General features: G+C 40.3%; 2 protein-coding genes across 2 annotated transcripts in view; both read left to right on the top strand.

Annotated features, from left to right (window-relative positions):
* The first annotated feature begins 8718 nt into the window (after positions 1-8718).
* Positions 8719-10342, top strand: LOC147578084 (uncharacterized). Its single transcript, XM_086717228.1, has 2 exons — positions 8719-9363; positions 10216-10342. The coding sequence occupies exons 1-2, from the start codon at positions 9012-9014 to the stop codon at positions 10251-10253; spliced, it is 390 nt and encodes a 129-aa protein (XP_086573354.1). The 5' UTR covers positions 8719-9011; the 3' UTR covers positions 10254-10342.
* The window catches only part of SGIP1 (SH3GL interacting endocytic adaptor 1), a 206413-nt gene continuing 196592 nt past the window's right edge, over positions 10017-19837 (top strand). Inside the window, exon 1 of the mRNA XM_086717229.1 lies at positions 10017-10342. Coding sequence (XP_086573355.1) covers positions 10333-10342 — 10 coding nt within the window. The 5' untranslated portion in view covers positions 10017-10332. The remainder of the gene's footprint in view (positions 10343-19837) is intronic.

Consider the following 19837-nt stretch of genomic DNA (forward strand, 5'->3'; position numbering starts at 1 on the left):
TTTTAGTTTTTTGAGGAAACTCCATACTGTTTTCCAGAGCAGCTGCACCAGCTTGCATTCCCACCAGCAATGCAAAAGAGATCCTCTTTTTCCGCATCCTTGCCAACATCTTTTGTTGCCTGAGTTGTTAATGTTAGCCATTCTGACAGGTGTAAGGTGGTATCTCATTGTGGTTTTGAATTGTATTTCCCTGATGAGTGATGTTGAGCATTTCTTTCATGTGTCAGTTGGCCATCTGGATGTCTTCTTTGGAAAAGTGTCTATTCATGTCTTTTGCCCAGTTCTTCACTGGATTATTTGGTTTTTGGGTGTTGAGTTTGATAAGTTCTTTATAGATTTTGGATACTAACCCTTTATCTGATATGTCGTTTGCAAATATCTTCTCCCGTTCTGCCAGTTGCCTTTTAGTTTTGTTGATTGTTTCCTTCACTGTGCAGAAGCTTTTTATTTTGATGAGGTTCCAGTAGTTCATTTTTGCTTTTGTTTCCCTTGCCTCCAGAGACATGTCACGTAAGAAGTTGCTGTGGCTGAGGTCAAAGAGGTTGTTGCCTGTTTTCTCCTCTAGGATTTTTGTGGCTTCCTGTCTTATGTTTAGGTCTTTTATCCATTTTGAGTTTATTTTTGTGTATGGTGTAAGGAAGTGGTCCAGGTTCATTCTGCGTGTCGCTGTCCAGTTTTCCCAGCACTGCTTGCTGAAGAGACTGTCTTTATTCCATTGATATTCTTTCCTGCTTTGTCAAAGATTAGTTGGCCATATGGTTGTGGTCCATTTCTGGGTTCTCTATTCTGTTCCACTGATCTGAGTTTCTGTTTTTGTGCAACCATATTGCCTTGATGATTACTGCTTTGTAGTATAGCTTGAAGTTTGGGATTGTGATGCCTCCTGCTTTGGTTTTCTTTTTCAAGATTGCTTTGGGTATTTGGGGCCTTTTCTGGTTCCATACCAATTTTAGGATTATTTGTTCTAACTGCGTGAAGAATGCTGGTGTTATTTTGATAGGGATTGCATTGAATATATAGATTGCTTTGGGTAGTATCAACATTTTAACAATATTTGTTCTTCCTATCCAGGAGCGTGGAATCTTTTTCCATTTTTTTTTTTTTTTTTTTTTTTTTGTGTCTTCTTCAATTGCTTTCATCAGCTTTCTGTAGTTTTCAGTGTATAGATTTTTCACCTCTTTGGTTAGATTTATTCATAGATATTTTATGGTTTTGGGTGTTCTGTGAATAGATTCTATATGACTTTAGGTCCTTGGCTAATATGACATATTACATATTCAAATGTCTTTATTTCCTTTTGATTCCTTCCTTTGGTCTAGCACATGATTTATTTAGTTTGTAGGAGGTGATGAATACCAGTGAAAAACTCCATAAGATGCAGAGGCTTCATTTGGGCTTGATTCTTAAAAGATTCATTGGTTTTATTCCATCCATGTCTTTGAACAAAGTTGACATACTGATTCTTATTTTGGCCAATGATCTTTAAAAAGAAAAAAGCTTCATTTAGACTTCTTTGCAAGTGACAAATAGCCAACCTGACTTTGCTTGAGCAAAATGGGGAAGTTATCCAACTGTAGGAAGGTCAGAAGCAACAGCAGACAGAAAAAAAAAAAAGGTGGAGGTGCTCCCAAGCCCAGAGGGCTGGCTCTTTCTCCCTCTCTCTCCTTGTCAGTTGCATTCCCTCCTACACACATGCTTTGTCCAGGTGAAGGACATGGCTACCATGGCTCCAGGTTTACATTCTTACAGCTTGTGTACCTAACAGGAAAAGGCTCCTCACGGACACGTTGGGTCTCTTGACCCTAAGGAAAGAATTCTAATTGGGTAATAATGCCTAATTCTAAGGCATTATTGGCTCAGCTTTGGCCAGGTATGTCTCCCTTGACCAAACATTGTGTATGAGGAGGTATAGCCATGCCAGGAGATGACAGAAACCATTTCTTCTTCATGACAGAGTGTAGTAGGGAGAGAAAGGGACTTTCTCCCCCAAAAAGGGGAGTGGTGTTACCATAACAAAGGAGGAATATTGAATCCCCAAAATAACAATTAATGTTCTCAAGCAAATTTACAATCCTGTAATTCCAAGGTTAAGTCATGAGCTTTAGAGTCAGACAGATGTGAGTTCAAATCCCAGTTCTGATACTTCCTGTTTTCTTGGACAAGTTATTGACTACTTCTGAGCTCTATTTTCTCATCTGTAAATTAGGACTAGAATACCTAAATCAGGTTTGGGGGAATTACTTGAAATAATGGCCACAAATTACCTAATGGACTACCTATAGAATTCTCAATCAAATATAGAATACTATGAAATGCCTAATAAACTCAGCTATTATCACAGTGCCCTGTGGTTTTTGTTTCTGGTTGCTCTAATAACAACCCCACTAACCAGGTTTGGCTTTTGGACCCCATCTGAGAGGTAATTTTCTGGGCTTATGGTCCTACTGGGATATTCCCAGACCTCTCTCATAAAAAATGATACATTTGTTTATCAAATAATTTTTGAACACCAAATATGCATCCAGCATTGTGTTATCCGTTGCAGGAAAAATCAAAGAAATAGAAGGTATACTTTCTTCCTCATAGACTTTCTTTGGGTAATAATTAATAGACACAAAATAATTAGGAGATGGTAAGCTATATAGTCAGAAGCTGATATGCCACATGCAGTAGGAGTTAAGAGAATGAAAGATCCATGTGCTTGATTTCCTGGAGAGGATTTGAATTTGACCTTGAAAAAAGCATGGCATTTATAGAAATAAAAGTAGGCATTTCAGATTAGGTAAGTGCAAGAAGAGAATGGCTAGAGCAAAATGAGGCAGTATTATGTTGTGAAGGAGGGATTGCTTTCAAGGATCCCCCCACCCACTTTACCACACATAAACACAGATTTTACTCCCAAGGCTATGAGAAATGAATAAGGAAGGTCTCAGCCCTAGGAATCACAATAAGAAGCAAATGTAGATTCGGGATGTGATAAGGCATATGTATGATATGGGGAGGGTGGTGAAGGGCGGATAAATAGTTCAGAAGCCAAAGAAATATACAGTGTGAAACATTGGAGATAAACAAAGATGAAGTCCAAAATGTGGCTATACTTTTAGTGCCTAAGACTTAATGGAAATGAAGGTCATTGGCATTAAGAAAGTCAAGTAACTGTGAAGTAGGTATGTTGGATCATGGCAGGGATGCTGAAGTCATGGATAATGAGGACAGGTGGTGAGGTAAAGAGGACTATGATACAGTTGCTGAAGTCATAGAGAAAAGTTTAACCTGGAGTTGGTTTAGGGTTGGTCAAAAGAGAAACAACTAAAATGGAAAAAAGTAAGCAGGATGGATTCTAAAAGATATTGTGGTAATGGCAGCAAGTGATTGACACAGAGGCTGAAATGGGGAACTAAGAAAATGCTCTTCACCTAGTGAGTTGGGGATGAAGGGTAGGATATGGGAGAGGGAGATGGCCTCCTGTAGAGTAGATACAGAGGAAAGACAAAATAAGCCATTAAAGGAAAACCAGGATTGGGGTTAGGCAAGCAGATGGTAAAGTTTGACTATAGGCATTTTTATTGACCATACAAAAGGAAATCCAGAATGCTGAAAGGGCTACTGGAGGGGGAATTGAGGTTGGGGAGAGATAAGGATGGAGGTAGGGCTGGATAAGGATGAGTCTGTCAGAGCATCTTACTTTCCCTTGAAAGAGCAACTCAAGCAATATCTCTTCTCACAAGCTTTGCCTCCTCTCTACCCTAGCTGTTCCTCTTTTGTGTTGTCTTACCTCAGAACATTTATAAATCTGTGTTTAATTCTTGGTTTTCTCATCTGCTTCCTCCCCTGTGCAATAAGCTTCTTGAAAGGATTGTGACTTTTTCATCTTTATGTCCCAAAGCCTAAAAGTCCCTGAGCAGAGACAATTCTTAACATATGTTTGTTGGATGAAGAAATGAATGAATGTGAATGTGGTGGTGATAAATACCATTAGCACATAACCCTCAATGGTAACCCATGCCCCTTGCCCACGGTGTTTATTTGGTTGGTTTCCTGTCAGTCTCTAGAACAGCACTGTCCAATGGAAATATGTGAGCTCTAAATGTGAACCACATATATAATTTAAACTTTTCAAGAGCACATTTTATTTAATCAAATATACATATAAAATATTATTTCAACATAAAATCAATATAAAAATTATTAATGAGATATTTTATATTCTCTTTGTTTTGTACTCTCTTTGAAGTCTGGTGTGCATTTTGACACTTACATCACATCTCAATTCAGACTAGGCAGATTTTAAGTGCTAAATAACCACATGTGGCTAGTGACTAGATAATGCAATTCTAGATTCTAGAACATACATAGTGCTTTCCCTTTGGATGGCCTCTACACTTTCCTCTGTTTAGATTACTCTTCCTCTAGCTCTTCTAAACAATATGCATTTTTATTATATCGTTCATTAAGGCTATAGACGCAACATGTAAACATATGCAAATATTAATGTACACATTGTATATAAATTTTATAAAGATTGACAAAATGAAGGTTTGTTTCTTGCACATTCAAAGTCCAATATAGATCAAGTAGCTGTCTATCATTTGGAAGGCATAAAGAGGTAAGGAGTATGTGTAGGATGTTTGCAAAGACTAGGGCTGGAAAATTCCATTGCCTTAATTTAGTCATATACCTTCACCCAGGTGCAAGAAAAGCCAACAGATACAGTCTTCAGATAGAAGATATCTGTATCCAGATAGAGAAAATGGTATGATAAATGCATATCACTGTTTCTGACACAATTTTATATATTTTTCTTCCTATTTTTTTTAGCCAGCATCCAAATAACAGGACTCAATATTACATAACGATGGTAAAAAACACTTAAGTCTTATTCCTAGTTTCAATAGTTTTTTTTCATTGTGTCTCCATTTAACAAGAGGAAAGATCTGGGGAAGAGATTTGTGTATTTTATCATCCTAAAGAAGTTTTTATTTCTTTTGTTGTTAATAAGGTTTTTATTTTGTTTTATTTTATTTATTTTTAAAATGTTTATTTATTTTGAGAGAGGAGAGAGAGAGAAAGAAAGAGAGAGAGAGAGAGAATGAGCAGGGGAGGGGCAGAGAGAGAGGGAGACAGGCATCTAAGCAGTTTCTGCACTGGCAGTGCAGAGCTAGACAGGGGGCTCAAACCCACAAACCATGAGATCATGACCTGAGCTGAAATCAAGAGCCAGATGCTTAACCAACTTAGTCACCCAGGTGCCCCAAGGTTTTTATTTATTTAATGAATGATATAAATTAAAATTTATCAGCTATCTCTTCAGCAACTGTGGAGATGATACAATTTTCTTTTTAGTAACTTAATATTGTGAATGTTATTTATAGATTTTTAAAATGTTGAACTATTTTTTTTACTCCTAGAATAGTCTAACTTATGATATACATATACGTGTGTGTGTGTGTGTGTGTGTGTGTGTGTGTGTGTGTATAATTTTTTTTTGACAAGCTGGATGTTGTGTGCTATTTTATTTAAAATCTTTGCATGATATTCAGGAATCAGATTGGACTATAGTCTTACCAGGTTTTATAATTCATAAAGTGAATTTTGGAGCGTTTTCTCTTTCTCTAGTTTCTTGTGCTATTCAAGTTGCATGTGGGTTAACTGATTCTTCAAAGAGGAAAAGAATTCCTCTGTGCCTGGGCCAGTTATTGTTGCCGTGGGTCTGTGCTTCAAGCATATTGTTGCTGGGCAGTATCCATTTTATCACTGATTATAGCTGTAGCATTCAAACATTTTTAATGAGAATGTTTTTACTACTTTCATGCACTCTTTCTGGCCCTCAGTCTGCTCTTTTACCATAGCACTCTGATCTTATTTATTGTTACTACATCCTGAAAATTATAGCAAAAGCAAAAAAAAAAATAGGGTTTTTAAATGCTTTTTCCCGTTTTCTACATTTCCTCGGGGTGCTTCCGCTGCTTTAGTGTGTTGTAATTATTTACTTTCTTTCTCTTTTGAAGCCGCTGACTTCTCATGCACTCAGCCTTTATCGCTTGTCTTTATCCATGTAGGTCCAAATTAAGCAGCACTCCTAGCTGATGCACATTCCTTCCGTACTCCAGGAGGTCTGGGCAGGGATAGACCGGTGAGTGGCTAGCATACCAGGGCATGTCTCGTATTTGGAGGGCCAAGAAGTAAGGTCTGCTTCCCCCTTCCCCGTTTCTCCCACAGAGAGGAGAATGACTATGGGGTCTGCAGGTTTTCTCAGGATGCAGTGAGTGAGGATATACGAAGAACCTCTCAAGTATGCTGGATGGGATTAGTGTGGCATTCTGAGTCCCTCTGGATCATGAATCCTTTTGTAAGTTTTATCTTGGGTGAACTGAGTAAGCCTATTGTGGACGGCTTTTGTTTCAGTTGCTCTCCCCACAGTGATTCTGGTAATGGTGCTCCTTCTTTCTCTGACAATGTCTTTTCTACCCCTCCAATTATATAGAGGGTTCATACTATTAAGGGTTGTTTGTCATAGAAATTTGTCTACCTCCTCCCCATGTTTAGTCATGGTGTGGTGGACATGTGATGAATTTCAATGTAAACCCATTTTGATTTGAATGGGTCCAGCATAAGTCACCAACCTGGTCCCATTGATTGGTCCAAAGGGTAAACAATGAGCCAAGCCAGGTCAATTAGAGCCCTTCTCCAGAAGTTTTTTGAAGTAGGTCTTGAATCGTCAGGCTGTGAAGATGTGCGTTTAATATAATATAACATACTTGAGCAATTTTTTATTTGAAGCAGAACTTTGTTCATCAGGTGTTCTTATAGTTGGTAATTAGCAATTGGTACTTACAGTTGGTAATAAACTCACACAAAGTTTAACCAAGATTGTGACTAGTCTTACCACCTTTAAAGTTTTTTTTTTTTTTTCAACGTTTATTTCTTTTTGGGACAGAGAGAGACAGAGCATGAACAGGGGAGGGGCAGAGAGAGAGGGAGACACAGAATCGGAAACAGGCTCCAGGCTCTGAGCCGTCAGCCCAGAGCCCGACGCGGGGCTCGAACTCACGGACCGCGAGATCGTGACCTGGCTGAAGTCGGACGCTCAACCGACTGCGCCACCCAGGCGCCCCAAGTCTTACCACCTTTAACTACACATCCCCTTCTTGGTCCTTCTCTGACAATCCTATCTGGACACTTCTTTTTCCTGTAAACACCCCACTGACTAAAAAAATCTTTGAACTGTCTTTCTGTCTCTACCTAGCTGCTTTCTATGCCTAAAACAAAACCGATATGTGTCCATACCAAGTGTAGCTGAGAAGTTTGCTCTAATACACGGCAAAATGTACACTGGGTGAGAGGAAGCAGGCAGCCTGGGTTTCTCTGGTTCTCTTGGTCCCTTATTTCTCTGACAATAATCCGCACACCTCAGTACTTGCACTTACCTCCAGATTTTATCTGAGCCATTTTTCTTATTTAAAACTCCCTATTTTATTTAGAATTGCCACGCCAAGTCCAGTCCATTTTTTTTCTGAACTCTAAACTTCCACCTCTGTAAGTGGACCTTCCCTAACCTCCTTTGATTTAAATCTCTCTTCTACTCACCTGTCCCTCGGAACCTCAGAATGCTCCAACATGTTACACTCCTGGATGCGTCACCCGGTCTACCACTAAGTTGTTCTCTGTGCATGTACTGTAACTCTCAGCTACAAACTTCTCTGATGCCTCTGGCAGCCCTTTGGTGGTAGTAACACTAAATATCAAAACGCTAACATGAGGGGTTTATTATACTCCAGACACAATGCTAAGTAATTTACTGGCAAGGTATTTAGAATAGTGTTTGCACATAGTAAGCAATTAATAAAGGTTTGTTATTACTGCTATTTATAACCCTATGAACTTGGTGTTATTTTTATCTCCACTTCACAGATAAGGAAACTGTGAGGCACAGAGAGTTACATAACTTGTACAGGGTCACAGAGCTCATTGAGTGGCTGAGACAGAACTTGATCCTAGTCTGTTTGATGGCAGTATTTATCCATGTTCTTAACCACCACAAAAAAGTTGGCTAAATGCACATACACCAATGAATCTTTTTCCTGTAGTTTTCAGAACAGTGTAAGTTTTCCTCAATACAGGTTTTACTGCGTAATTCTTTTCCCTTTCAAAATTCGATGGCCGCATAGATATAATGAAAAGGGTACAAGTATTTGTACCTCCCTGGAGAGTGTCATTCTGAAATTTCAAGGCCATTGAAATATCTGTTCTTAGGGAGAATAATGAGTTTTTAAAAACTTCTAAGTTGCTATGGAATTGAGTTTTTGGTTTTTTTGTTTGTTTGTTTTAACTGTTCATATGCCTTCCACTCAGCTTTTTGAGTTATATTTCTTTTTGTAGTTCTTAGCCAGCAATACCTCGTATTTGCTCTGGTAGAAAGAACTAGACTATGTCAAGGGCTAAGCAATATTAAAAGTTCGTGGGTATGTTTATGACATAAATGATTAACAGTAGCATCAGAGACTCAACATTGATCATGTGGTGATCTTACTTCTTAAAGTTATTTCATCTGATGCACATTGCTCTGTGATGTTATGGCTTTTCTCCCAATCCTGGTGCTAGATTGGAGAAATGACCACTTCTGCTGTTGTCCCCTAGAGTTCTACAGACGATTTTCCCTTTCTTCTGAACTCCCCTCCTCCTACTCCTCCCTCCCACGTGCCGCTGCCTGCTTCTTCCTTAGCTGTCAGAGCCTACTAGAAGGGAACCGAAGATCGCCGGCCCCCAGGGCCCGAGGCCTTCGGAAAGGCTCCCGGGGTCCCTGGGGACTAGTCAGGTGACAGATTCTCAGCCAAAGCAGCCCGGGTGCCATAACCCTTCCCACTTAGGCAGCAGCCCGCAGGCACCCAGATCCCATCCCTGGAAGCTGCAAAACCCTGGGCTCCACCCACCCATCCGGCCAGAAGCCGGCAACCACTGCTTCCCTCCGGATTTCCACCGGGGCGAACGAATGGGCTTGAAGGCGGTTACAGATGCCGGAGGCGCGGGGCGAAAAACGGTGTCCTTTAGAAGAAAGTTGGCTTATTACTGGGCCTGCAGTTGGCGGCACGGCCCCGCTCCACCTGGGGAAGGAGGCGGCGCCCGCGCGCGGGGCCTCGGGGAGGCGCGCGGCGGGCCCGGAGCGGGGACTGGAAAGCCGAGCGGCGGCGCCGCGGGGTCGGGTCCCGGCCGGCGGCGCGCCCCGGTTGCCTCTGGAACAAGCGGCGTACACAGCTGTCTTCCGTCGGGCGCGGGCCGGGCCGCCCGGCCTGCTGCCCTCTCTCCCGCCTCCCGCCCCAGAAATTATCTCAAGCGTTGCCAGTTTGATTCCAGAGCCCCAGTCGGGTGGGTTCTTTTGTTTCTTTGTTTTAATGACAGTTCCCAGCCCTTGGGCATGTCATGCGCGATTAATTCCCTGGCTCTGTTGAAGGCAGCTGGGATGAAATTTCTTCTGCATCATCCTTTTGGGGATAATTGCTTATAATGTGACGTCAGCCGGATTGATTTTTCTCTCTTGAAAGAGACAGAGAGAGGCGGGAGGTTGGAGAGAGAGAGAGAGATCGAGAGAGAGAGAGAGAGAGAGAGAGAGAGAGACTGACTGACTCACGGACGTGTGCGGAGGCCACAGACAGTAACATTTGAAAATGTGGAATTCCTTCAGGGCAAAAGGAGACGGGGATGGAAGCTTAAAAGTGTGCAGCTAAGACATCAGACTGCAGGGAATTAAGTTTTTCTTAAAAAAAAAAAAAATCCCCTCCGCAGAGAGCCACTTAGGTGCTCCTTTCATGCCCGAGTCCCCGTTAAGGTGGCAGCGTCTGATAATTAATCTCGGGTACCCAGCCGCTGCAATAGGCTTCAGAAGACGAAGAGGAGGGGCGGGGAAGTGCGTCACCAGGTGGGGAAGGGGCTGTGCGTTGGGTGCCAAGCGGGAGGGGTGGGGGTGGAGGGGAATAGGGACGGAAAATAGGTTCTGTGTGCTCTCCCGGGGTATTGTGTCAGGAGATGCAGGCTGGCTACCATGTGACGCGGTCCAGAGCTGAAGGGATTGGCCGAGGCAGCGCAGGCGGTGCAGCTCCGCCGGCTTGCTGTTCCTCTCCCTTTCTCTCGCAGCATCTTCCTGGGAGCCTGTAGGTGAAGCAGCACCAGCAGCATCCATGGCCTATCTTTGGGGTTAACATTTGTCTCATTTGGCTTCAGCAGTGGACGGAGCAGACCTCTCGGCAGCAGCGTCGTGAGGACTTAGCTGGGACCTGGAATCGTATCCTCCTGTGTTTTTCAGACTCCTTGGAAATTAAGGAATGCAATTCTGCCACCATGATGGAAGGTAGGATGCTTTCTGCTGTGGTTGACTGGCTTCAGGCAAGGTTTGGGCAGAACAGCGTTGAAGAATGCGTGCAGCCTGTGTCGGTGGCTGGTCTAGAACCTGGTTGCCAGGATTTGCAAGCAGAAATGCTGCAGTTTGCTTGCAGCGGACCAGGGCTCAGACTAATGGAATCAAACCACAAGGCTTCTGTTTAGCTCAGAACCTACAGAGCTCCCAGCTCTTTTGAGAGGAAACAAAACAAAACAAAACAAAACAAAACAAAACAAAAAAACTAAAGTGCATCCAGGGAGCTGAGATAGAGCTAAGAAAGAGCTTGCAGAGCAAATAAGTTGGGAGAGAAGATAAGGTTTTCTGCTCTGGGTTCCTGGGACTACACTGATTAAACATTTACAATGGAAACTTGTTTTCTGAAATTGACATTAGATAGGAGAGGTCATTGACTGAGTTATCCATGCTGTCATTTTCAGTGAACTGTTTAAAAATTTTTTTCTTAATTTTTGTAAGATATTTTTATCTCTGCAATTTACATCTTATTGTTGGGGTGAGAGGTGCAGCAAATTTGGTCCATAAACTATAGTTATATGGGGATGCCATTGCAACAGAATGAGCAATATGAGGAAAGTATCTGCGCCTCTTAGCCCTGGGTCCAGGGTGTTATCAGGTTAAAAAAAAGAATTTTGTGCTTCCTAAATGCATTCCATGCAATGATTCTTAGCCAAGCTCCAAATGATTACTTACTGATTACCTTTCTGCATTCAATATTGAGTATAAGAAGGAACTTTCCCTGGGGAGATGTTGTTTAAACTATATTTTGTTCTGCTAAATTACCCTTCCAAGCCTGAGACAGTGACAGCCAAGATTGCCTCAAAAAAGCACCAAGCTGATTAAGAAAGAAGCAGGCAGCCCTACCCCGGCTTTGATTTTGTTTTCACACTACAGGATGGTGCAAAACTCCTGGCCTTTCCTAAGATGACAGGCAGAAATTTGTCCCCAGCCTGGATTTCACAATGCAGAATCGAGTGCATAATGGGTCTCAAATCAGCCATGAAAATGGCAGAGAGGCCACCTCTTAAAGCCAAGGTCTGTCCTACAGATTTTAAACATTCCTTAGAAATTTACCAAAATGGAATAAGAGGAGGATGGTTTCAAAAAGCAGTCGTGTAGCCTGCACTAATTTGGCAGAAATGAATTCTTTTTGCTCTTTCTGTTATCACGTCAAAAATTGTTAATGTAATTTTGGGGAGTGAAGAATTCTACAGTCATGGCCCACAGATTTTAGAAAATAGCTTTAAAAGAGAGATTGGGTATCGTTTTATTACGGAGCCTGGTCTCAAGCTAGTTCTTTAAAATACTGGTCTAAATAAACTGAGATTACTAATGCTCTAAGATTAAATCATTTTCATTAATTCAAAATGAATTTAATCTTTGAATAACAAGACAAGACGAACAGAAAGTGTATTACTGATACACTTTTCAATTTAAACTCAGGTGGATTACCCTCTTCAGAAACAAAAACAAAACCAAAAACAAATCTTGTCTACAGAGGTACTGTATTTCTCCAGCTAAATTTCAGTTGCAGTATCTCTTAAAAAGAAATCTGCATACCTTCTGATTAGGTTTGAATCTTACACATGAGAGTGGAAGATCATTCATTTTTACTTCTTGCTTTGCAAACTGTGGAGTTCAAGCGTCCTTTTTGAAGGAAGTCGTATTTATTGATGCTCGTTAATGACTCTCCTGGAAATATTGTCTATTTTGCCATCCCAGAATGTCCGTTCAAAGCCCTATGATAAGCTTATCTGAGCTGCCTAAACTGAAATGAGAACTGTAACAAAGACGTGTGTAGGAGCTGAATTAGCACTATTGCTCTGGGTTTGCCAGATTGATCTAATGAAGGATGTTATCTTAGCACTGTTGTGAATTAGAGGTGACACTATGGATCCCTTCCATCAGATCCCTGCAAAAGGAAATGGACAAGTGTTCCCATTGGCTTCAAAATTTACATGAAACTAATAATTTGTATCTACCCACGGTTCCTACTTAAATGCTTTTCAAGACTTATTATCTTAATGGTTCCTGACCTTAGAAAGGCAGGTAGGAATCTTAACCAGAAATCAATTTGCCCGGCAATAGCATTTCCACTTAGTTGCCAGTCTTTTTGGCAATATATGCCTGTTTCTGATACTGCATCCCAGAATTTCACCTCCAAATAGCTCTTATTCTGAAGATGTGGCATAGCAGTTATCATATCCATTAATTCACCCCTAGAGGAAGTTAGGTTGTTCCATCTATCACAATAACCTTGGAAAGATAAGGAACCCCCTAAAAGTCACCCTAAATCCTGTCATGGAAGCCCTCTGCTGAAACATCAGTGGGCTCTGAGAATGTGTCACCCAACATTAAGATAGTTAAAATTGTGTCTCTCCTCAACTAGTACCTGTCACACACACACACACACACACACACACACACACACACACACACACACACACAGAGTTATACACATGTAGTCGTCAACACTACATTATTAACACTACATTATCAACACTAATTATTAAGAAAGGGAGAGACCCTACATTTACATTGTGTATGTATATATATTTCTATATTCACCAGAGTCTGTTAGTCTGCTGCTCAGGAAAGCATGGCCATGGCAACTTTTCAAAGCCACTTCTCTACTTTGTGTAAAACAGGAGTAAACAAATAGTCTTCAGAATGGCTCATAGTTTAGGTTTGTGTTCTTGTTTTGATGGAACAAGATATGAGCTCCATTCATCCAATGCCTATTAGAAATTCTGGTCATAGATGAGGAACATTACTACCTCCACAGTGATACTAATGTCATATAAGGTAGTGAAGTAATTCTACAGGGGCCTCCAACATGTTACCAGTAGTTTGTGGCCCCATGATTCCTTTCAAATATTTTTATTTAAAAACATGCATTTTAATTTTATATTTGATTCATTGATTCCTGCAGTCTTTATTTTTCGGCAGTGGTTGGTATTGAGTTGTGTCTTTCCTAAAGTATGCCACATGATATGGAGCCTTCCATGGTATGAATGTGAAGGGAAGGAGGGTGAGCAAAGGGAGTTATTTGCTTAAAGGCCATGCATGGGTTAAGCTTACAATGCGGTCTATGTGGTTTGGGCAGCTCATCAAGGATTCTGTTGTTTTCACATATTATTATTAAAGTTTGAAAATACCATTTTAGCTACCCCTTCCAAGATAAGTGAAGCTAAGTCAGGGTTTCTTAGGAAGTCTGTTTACTTGTAGGGCAGCCTGGGAAGTTGTCCCTTGTCTTGAAGAACTGCACCAAAAGTACTTGTTTTTAGTTCCATGGTCAGGTTCTTAGGTACTGTACTGGAAGGATAAATGTTTGGGCACCAGTGGTTTCATCCTGTATAACAATTTTTGAGATTAACAAGCATATTGTTAATGGCTTACTGGATATAATTGATTTAATAAATTTTATTATATTTACTATTCACAATAACCTGTGAATAAGTGTATTCTGCATGCAGTAGTTTTGGTGTTCTTTTTCTAAATTGGAAAAATAAAAAATAATATTTTGAGGCAGAAAAATGGCAGAATGGAATTTGAACCCAAGTTTGTGTTTTTTAAATCAATTCAAGGCCTAATAGATGGTATAAAATGAATGAGATTCCTTTATTATGTCAAATATCTATCTATATCTATCTATCTATATCTATATCTATATCTATATCTATATCTATATCTATATCTATCTATCTATATCTATCTATCTATCTATCTATCTATCTATCTATCTATTTTGCCTCCTTGAATTGTAGAGGAAAAACAATGAACCAGCATCATCACCTGGCTTTTTGCCCCCAGCGTGTTTACCTCCAGCGTGTTTACCTCAGAAAACATAATACACATTTTTCCTGAATTCTCATAAATAGAGATGAGAGTTTTCTGGACCCAAGTTCATTTAACAACAAAGCTCATATTTTTGACCCCTCATAACATTTCAATAGGAACCATTTTAAAATTTGTATCAAGATGGGCATCGTAACCTAATTGAAAACTAGGACTTGATTTCTTTTGTGGTATATTCTGTCTCTCTTTTTTTTAAATATGAATACTCACAGGACGATGCCTTTTAATTCCTCATTATTGCCTTTAATCTCCAAAATTATTGTTTAGACAATTTTGAACAATTGTAGATTAATTGAGCTTCTGTTGTTGCAATGAACCTTATAATAGTAGATTTTTTTTTCTCCGTCTAGAAATAGAGTTTTATTTATTTGGAAAATTCTTTGATGTGATCAAAAAGGAACAAAACATTTTCAAGCTGGAACTATTCATTTTCTAGTTAGCTAAGAAGTTTTAAAGGGAATTCTCTTAATTTCCCAGAAATAGTGAAGTTATTTTGGAAAATCTTAAGCATGCATATGAGATTCTAATACATGGACTATCGTTCATGTAATTTCTCTCCTTCCTCAAGGTTCGGTGTTAGAAAGGGCCTTCTTATATGCATAAGTTCCCATACAACTCCAGGGATCAACTTTAAATCTCTACAAAGAATATGCAGCTTTAAAACAATTATCTTAGCTAAACCATTCTAGAAGACTGGGTAAATCTTTCTGTTGGATTTGACCCATACGTTATCCATGTTTCAAATAAACAAATTGCAGGAAGTCACCAGCTCACAGCTTTTATGTTCCTGAAAGTTTGTTTATGAATTGCTCACTTGAAACAAATTTTCTCATAGGGATAATGATACATATGATGATGAGATTCCCACACTGGTCCTTCAAAGGCTATTGACCCATTAGCCAGTTGAAATACTAAATATTTGCAATGAAATGTGTGAAGAAGAGTACTGATACTGCAGTAAGTAGCCAGAAGAGAACCATGGAATTAAATGTGTTTTCAATTTTAAATGTTGCTATTTGTAAAAAGGAAGGTCTAATTAGAGGACAATGAGATGGAGGGAGAATTTGAAGGTAGTTTTTAAGTATATTTTCAGAAGTTTTAGAGACTTATGAAACTGGATTTTCAATTATGTTCAATTTTACTTCCATACTTGTGGTTTACTTTTTCTCAATTCAACTTTATCATATATACTGCTGTTGAACTGTGATTAATGTCATTATGGAAACTCACAAATGGAGTTAATAAAGGGAGAGAGAATTTACTGAGATGATGGTACAGGAGTTGAAAGGGAGAAAACGCTTAAGGGATTATAACGGATTTGGGCTCACGTGTCTGAAAAAGTCCCTGAGGATAATGAACTGAATAAGGAGATAGACAGGAACTGGGGGCAGGATCCCCTTAAGGAGAAAGTGGGTGTGTGGCAGAGGGGCTGGGTCTAACCAATTTCTCTGCTGACTACCAAATATTTCTGCGGGCACAGAATGGTTTGCTTAGAGGGACAGGGCTCCTGGGGATGGAGCTTTAGGCTTGGAGAGGGGTCAGTCCCCTTTCTCGGAACATATATGCCATTTAAGTGTATCCACAGAATGTCACAAAGATACTTAGAATCTTTATTTAAATATCGTATATCATGTCACTTCCTTGTTGAGAAAAACTCCTCTATCTTCTCATTTCTGTTAAAATTCATTGCATCCTGGAGACTGCACACTCTGGCCCACTGTGCCTCTCCAAGCTCATTGCATGCCTTACCGCCACTCTCGGAGTGTTTAGAAAAAATGCTTTCCTGCCTCAGGGCTTTTGCTCTGCCTAGGACACTATTTTGCCAGTTCATGGAGTGACCAATTTTCTTGTGGTCCTAGCAAAACTGCCACCTTCTCAGGAGGGCTTCCCTACCATCCTGTCATCCCAAGCTCTCAAACACACAACCTGGGCCACTGAGTGCATCCCAGTCTACCCTCTCTCCTCAGAGATGTATTTATGATTCATCATTATTTAATGGTGTATGGGCTGAATTTCTCAGAGCTAAGCTCCGCAAGGGCAGGAATCTGGTCTATCATATTCACCTCCTTATCTTTGGTTCTTGACACACAGTGGACACTTGGTGTGTTTATTTATTGGATAAATGAGTAAAACCAGATATAAATGACTCCAGTGACTTCATATGGTACATTGTAAGGTATTATTTGGTGCATTATAGTGGATGTAAGAAAAATAAATACTCAAACTTGTTTTCTTGCTGGAGAAGCAACATGAAATGAGAAAAAGCAATGTATTATGAAGTAGGATATTGTGAGATACAGATAATACATTTTGAGAAGCAAAAGAAAAGAAGTAGTCCATTTGACAATATATGCATGAGCTTGAATTATTTTGGTGATTAGCTCCAAAGAAATGATTTTATAATACAAAGAGGCAAGTTATAGCACAGCCATTCAAAGAAGTTCCCAGGATCACTGTTGTCAATATGCTGTACATATTTTTCCTTCTCTCTCTCCCTTCTGCTCTCCTTTATTTCTGCCTTTCGCTCTCCTCTTTCATTCTTCCACCCCATCTTTCTCTTCCTGGGCAGTCTTTGCTTTTCTCTGGTTTATGACCAAATCTGAAGATCCTGGCTCCTGGAGCTAGAGTTTGACTTGGAATTTGGCAAAGTATTTTTAAATAAATAAATGAATATAAATGAGTGGAATGTTGTATGATACATTTGTGCAAGCAGTGGCAGTGTCTTATGGTATATGAGGTTTTTCAAATGCCAAATTATTCCTGATCAGAGAATTCATTACTCTTGGAAACTCAGTATGGTCGTTGAATTTGTGCAGTGGATTGTTTTTGTAGAAAGAACATGGACCCAGAAGTCAGACATGGGTTTGAGTCTTAAGTGTTGTGACTGCTTGGCTGTGTGCCTTGAAAAGGTTACTGTAACTTCCTGGGGTTCTGTTTGCTTGCAAACAAAATAAGAGAATTGATCTGCCTACCTCTAGAACTTCTAGCTCTAAGAGTTTCTGGCATTCATTGAATGGCTTGGAGTCTCCATTCTTACTGTCTCCAAGGTTTACACTGAATGATTGACCCCTTTTCCTCCCATCTCAAAATATACTTGTCCCTAACACAAACGTAATTGAAATGTATTACTATCTTCCTTTTGTTGGATACTCCTCCTCCTTTGTTGGATGCTGCTCCTCGCACGTATGCCACAAGTTGGTCTTGCACCTTTAAGGTACTGGAAGACAAAAGTGCAGTTATGCAACCCTTTTCTATAGCCCCTAGCATAGAACTACTTGCCGTGTACTCATCAGAAATCGCATGAATTATATGAATGCATACTAGGTGTTCGGCCCTGTTCCACATGCTAGAGGTTCAATAGTGAACAATAGATGCAAAGTCCTGCCTATGTGGACCTTCCTTTTAGTGCGGGAGAGATAGGAAATAAAATGAAACACAGAGTACATTTGATGGGGATAAGAACTTTGGAGAAGAATGGAGTGGAGAAAGGCGATGGAGGAAGTAGTGGAAGGAGTGGGGTGGAGAGGGTTGCTATCGTAAATAAGGTGGTAATGGATGGCCTCACTGAGAAGCCATATAAGCACAGACGTGAAGGAGCAGAGGCAGTGAGCAGCCATTTAATTATTTGGAGGAACAATCCAATGTGGAAGGAGGAAGAGCATGTGCAAAGGCCTCAGAATATGGGCAGACCAGCAAGGATAGGGAGGGAGATGTTCAAGAGAGGGACTTAGGGGTAATATATATAAGTAGACACTCATGAATCTTCAGTGGTAGTAAGGCCTGCTTCCTTCTGCATTAGTCACCATGAGCCTGTGTTATCCATGTGTCCGGTGACAGGTAGGAATTCAGAAGCCTGGCATTCTGACACTGGTTTTGTGGTGCTTCTTGGACTCATTCTTTCCACATTTTAAAGTAAATGGGTGAATATCATGCTCTTACCTTAGCTCATGGTTCCAAGCCCAGAGTTAGAGCTGAGTGTTCAGCTCCAACTTTAGGCTTGAACGTTTCCACACAAGAGAAATGGTCCCATGACAAGGGTGACCCCGGAATCAAAATCACATATCAGTTCAGAAATGTTTGACTATATACAAAAGACCATCATTTGTATTTTTTGTTCATATCAAATCCTTCTTTTAATCGAGACTAGTATTTTAGGATTTTTAAAAAGAACCATGCAGAGTGACTCATGGTACATATCTTTAACAAACAGTATAATGAGTAAAATATTGTGCTCACTTAGGACATTGTCATAAGATTATATGACATTTGCATACACTTCAAACTTTCCAAAATGCTTCATTTATTCGGCAGATAAATCAGGAGCTTTCTTCTTAGTTTCAGGTATTCTAGGCACTATGAATATGACAGGCGAAAAAAGGCAGCTGTCGTCTCTGTCCTCAGAAGCTTAGGGTCCAGTACAATATTGTCACACACTGTTGTACATATGCTTTTTATTCTTACATCATCCCTGTGTGGTAGGAAGAATAGGTATTACCACCCTTATTTCAAATAGGAAGAAAGTAGAGCCCAATGATATTAAGTGACTTGCTTAAGGTGACCATCTTACCAAGTGGTAGAACCAGCATTTATTTACTATGCTTGACTCTTACCTGCTCACACCTGAAATTGTTTGTCCTGGGTCTCTGGCTGACAAGCAAACAACAGATTGACTAGATTGGACACACTATTTCAAAAGCCTTCTTCAGTACTAAGCAGAGTAATTTTATCAGCAGGTTATGATCATTCAGATCAGCCATCAGCTTGAAGAAGATCACCTAACCCAGAAGTGTTTCATCCCAGTGAGCTCCTTTCAGTGACCCTCACTGGTTTTCCAGAATTTTATGATGAGGAGGGAAATGTGATATCAACCAGCCAGCAGACTCTAAACTTTCACAGCTTACCTTCTACACAACGTTTTATCAAAAAGCTTGGCTCCCGCTATGAACAAAAGCCCTTTCTCCCTGAGAAGGACAGTTCGGTGTTCACTGACATTCTGTGAAAGCCTTGACCATTATCAGGAAAACATGATGGTGTGTGCTGCCATTGAAGATTAACCAATCTAGTCCAACCTCATTTTACAGCTGAGGAAACCAAAACCAAATGAAATAACTTACCCGTAAGAGGACATGTCAAAGTTGATTTTTTTTTTTTTTTTTTTTTTAGTAATGATTCCAAAAATGTGAATAGACAAAGACTTGGAACCCATGGTGTCTTTCACATTCAAAGGTGCTGAGACTGGTTGGGTGACTGCCCAAAGACACACAAATGAATGTGTCCCCAGGGTCCACCGCTCTCCTGAGTACACACACAATGTGGCCATTTATAGCTCTTCTCCTGTGCTTCCATGTCTCATGCATCTGATGTCAGTGAGTCAGCGCTGTGTCGAGGGAAGAACCAGGACTTGAAGGGGCTGGATCTCCTGACTAGTTCTGTGACCTTGAGTGAGTTCTGGAACTGCTTTGGCCTCTGCATCCCCATTTGTAAGGTGGGAATAATGCCGGCTCCCTACCTCGTAGGGTCATTGTGAAGATCAAATGAGATAATAAATATGAAAACATCTGCAGAAGTGTGGTGCATATGCCAGTTAGTTTC

This window comes from Puma concolor, chromosome C1 (genome assembly GCF_028749965.1).
Source record: "Puma concolor isolate L17-30 chromosome C1, mPumCon1.1.hap2, whole genome shotgun sequence".
Taxonomy (NCBI): Eukaryota; Metazoa; Chordata; class Mammalia; order Carnivora; family Felidae; genus Puma; species Puma concolor.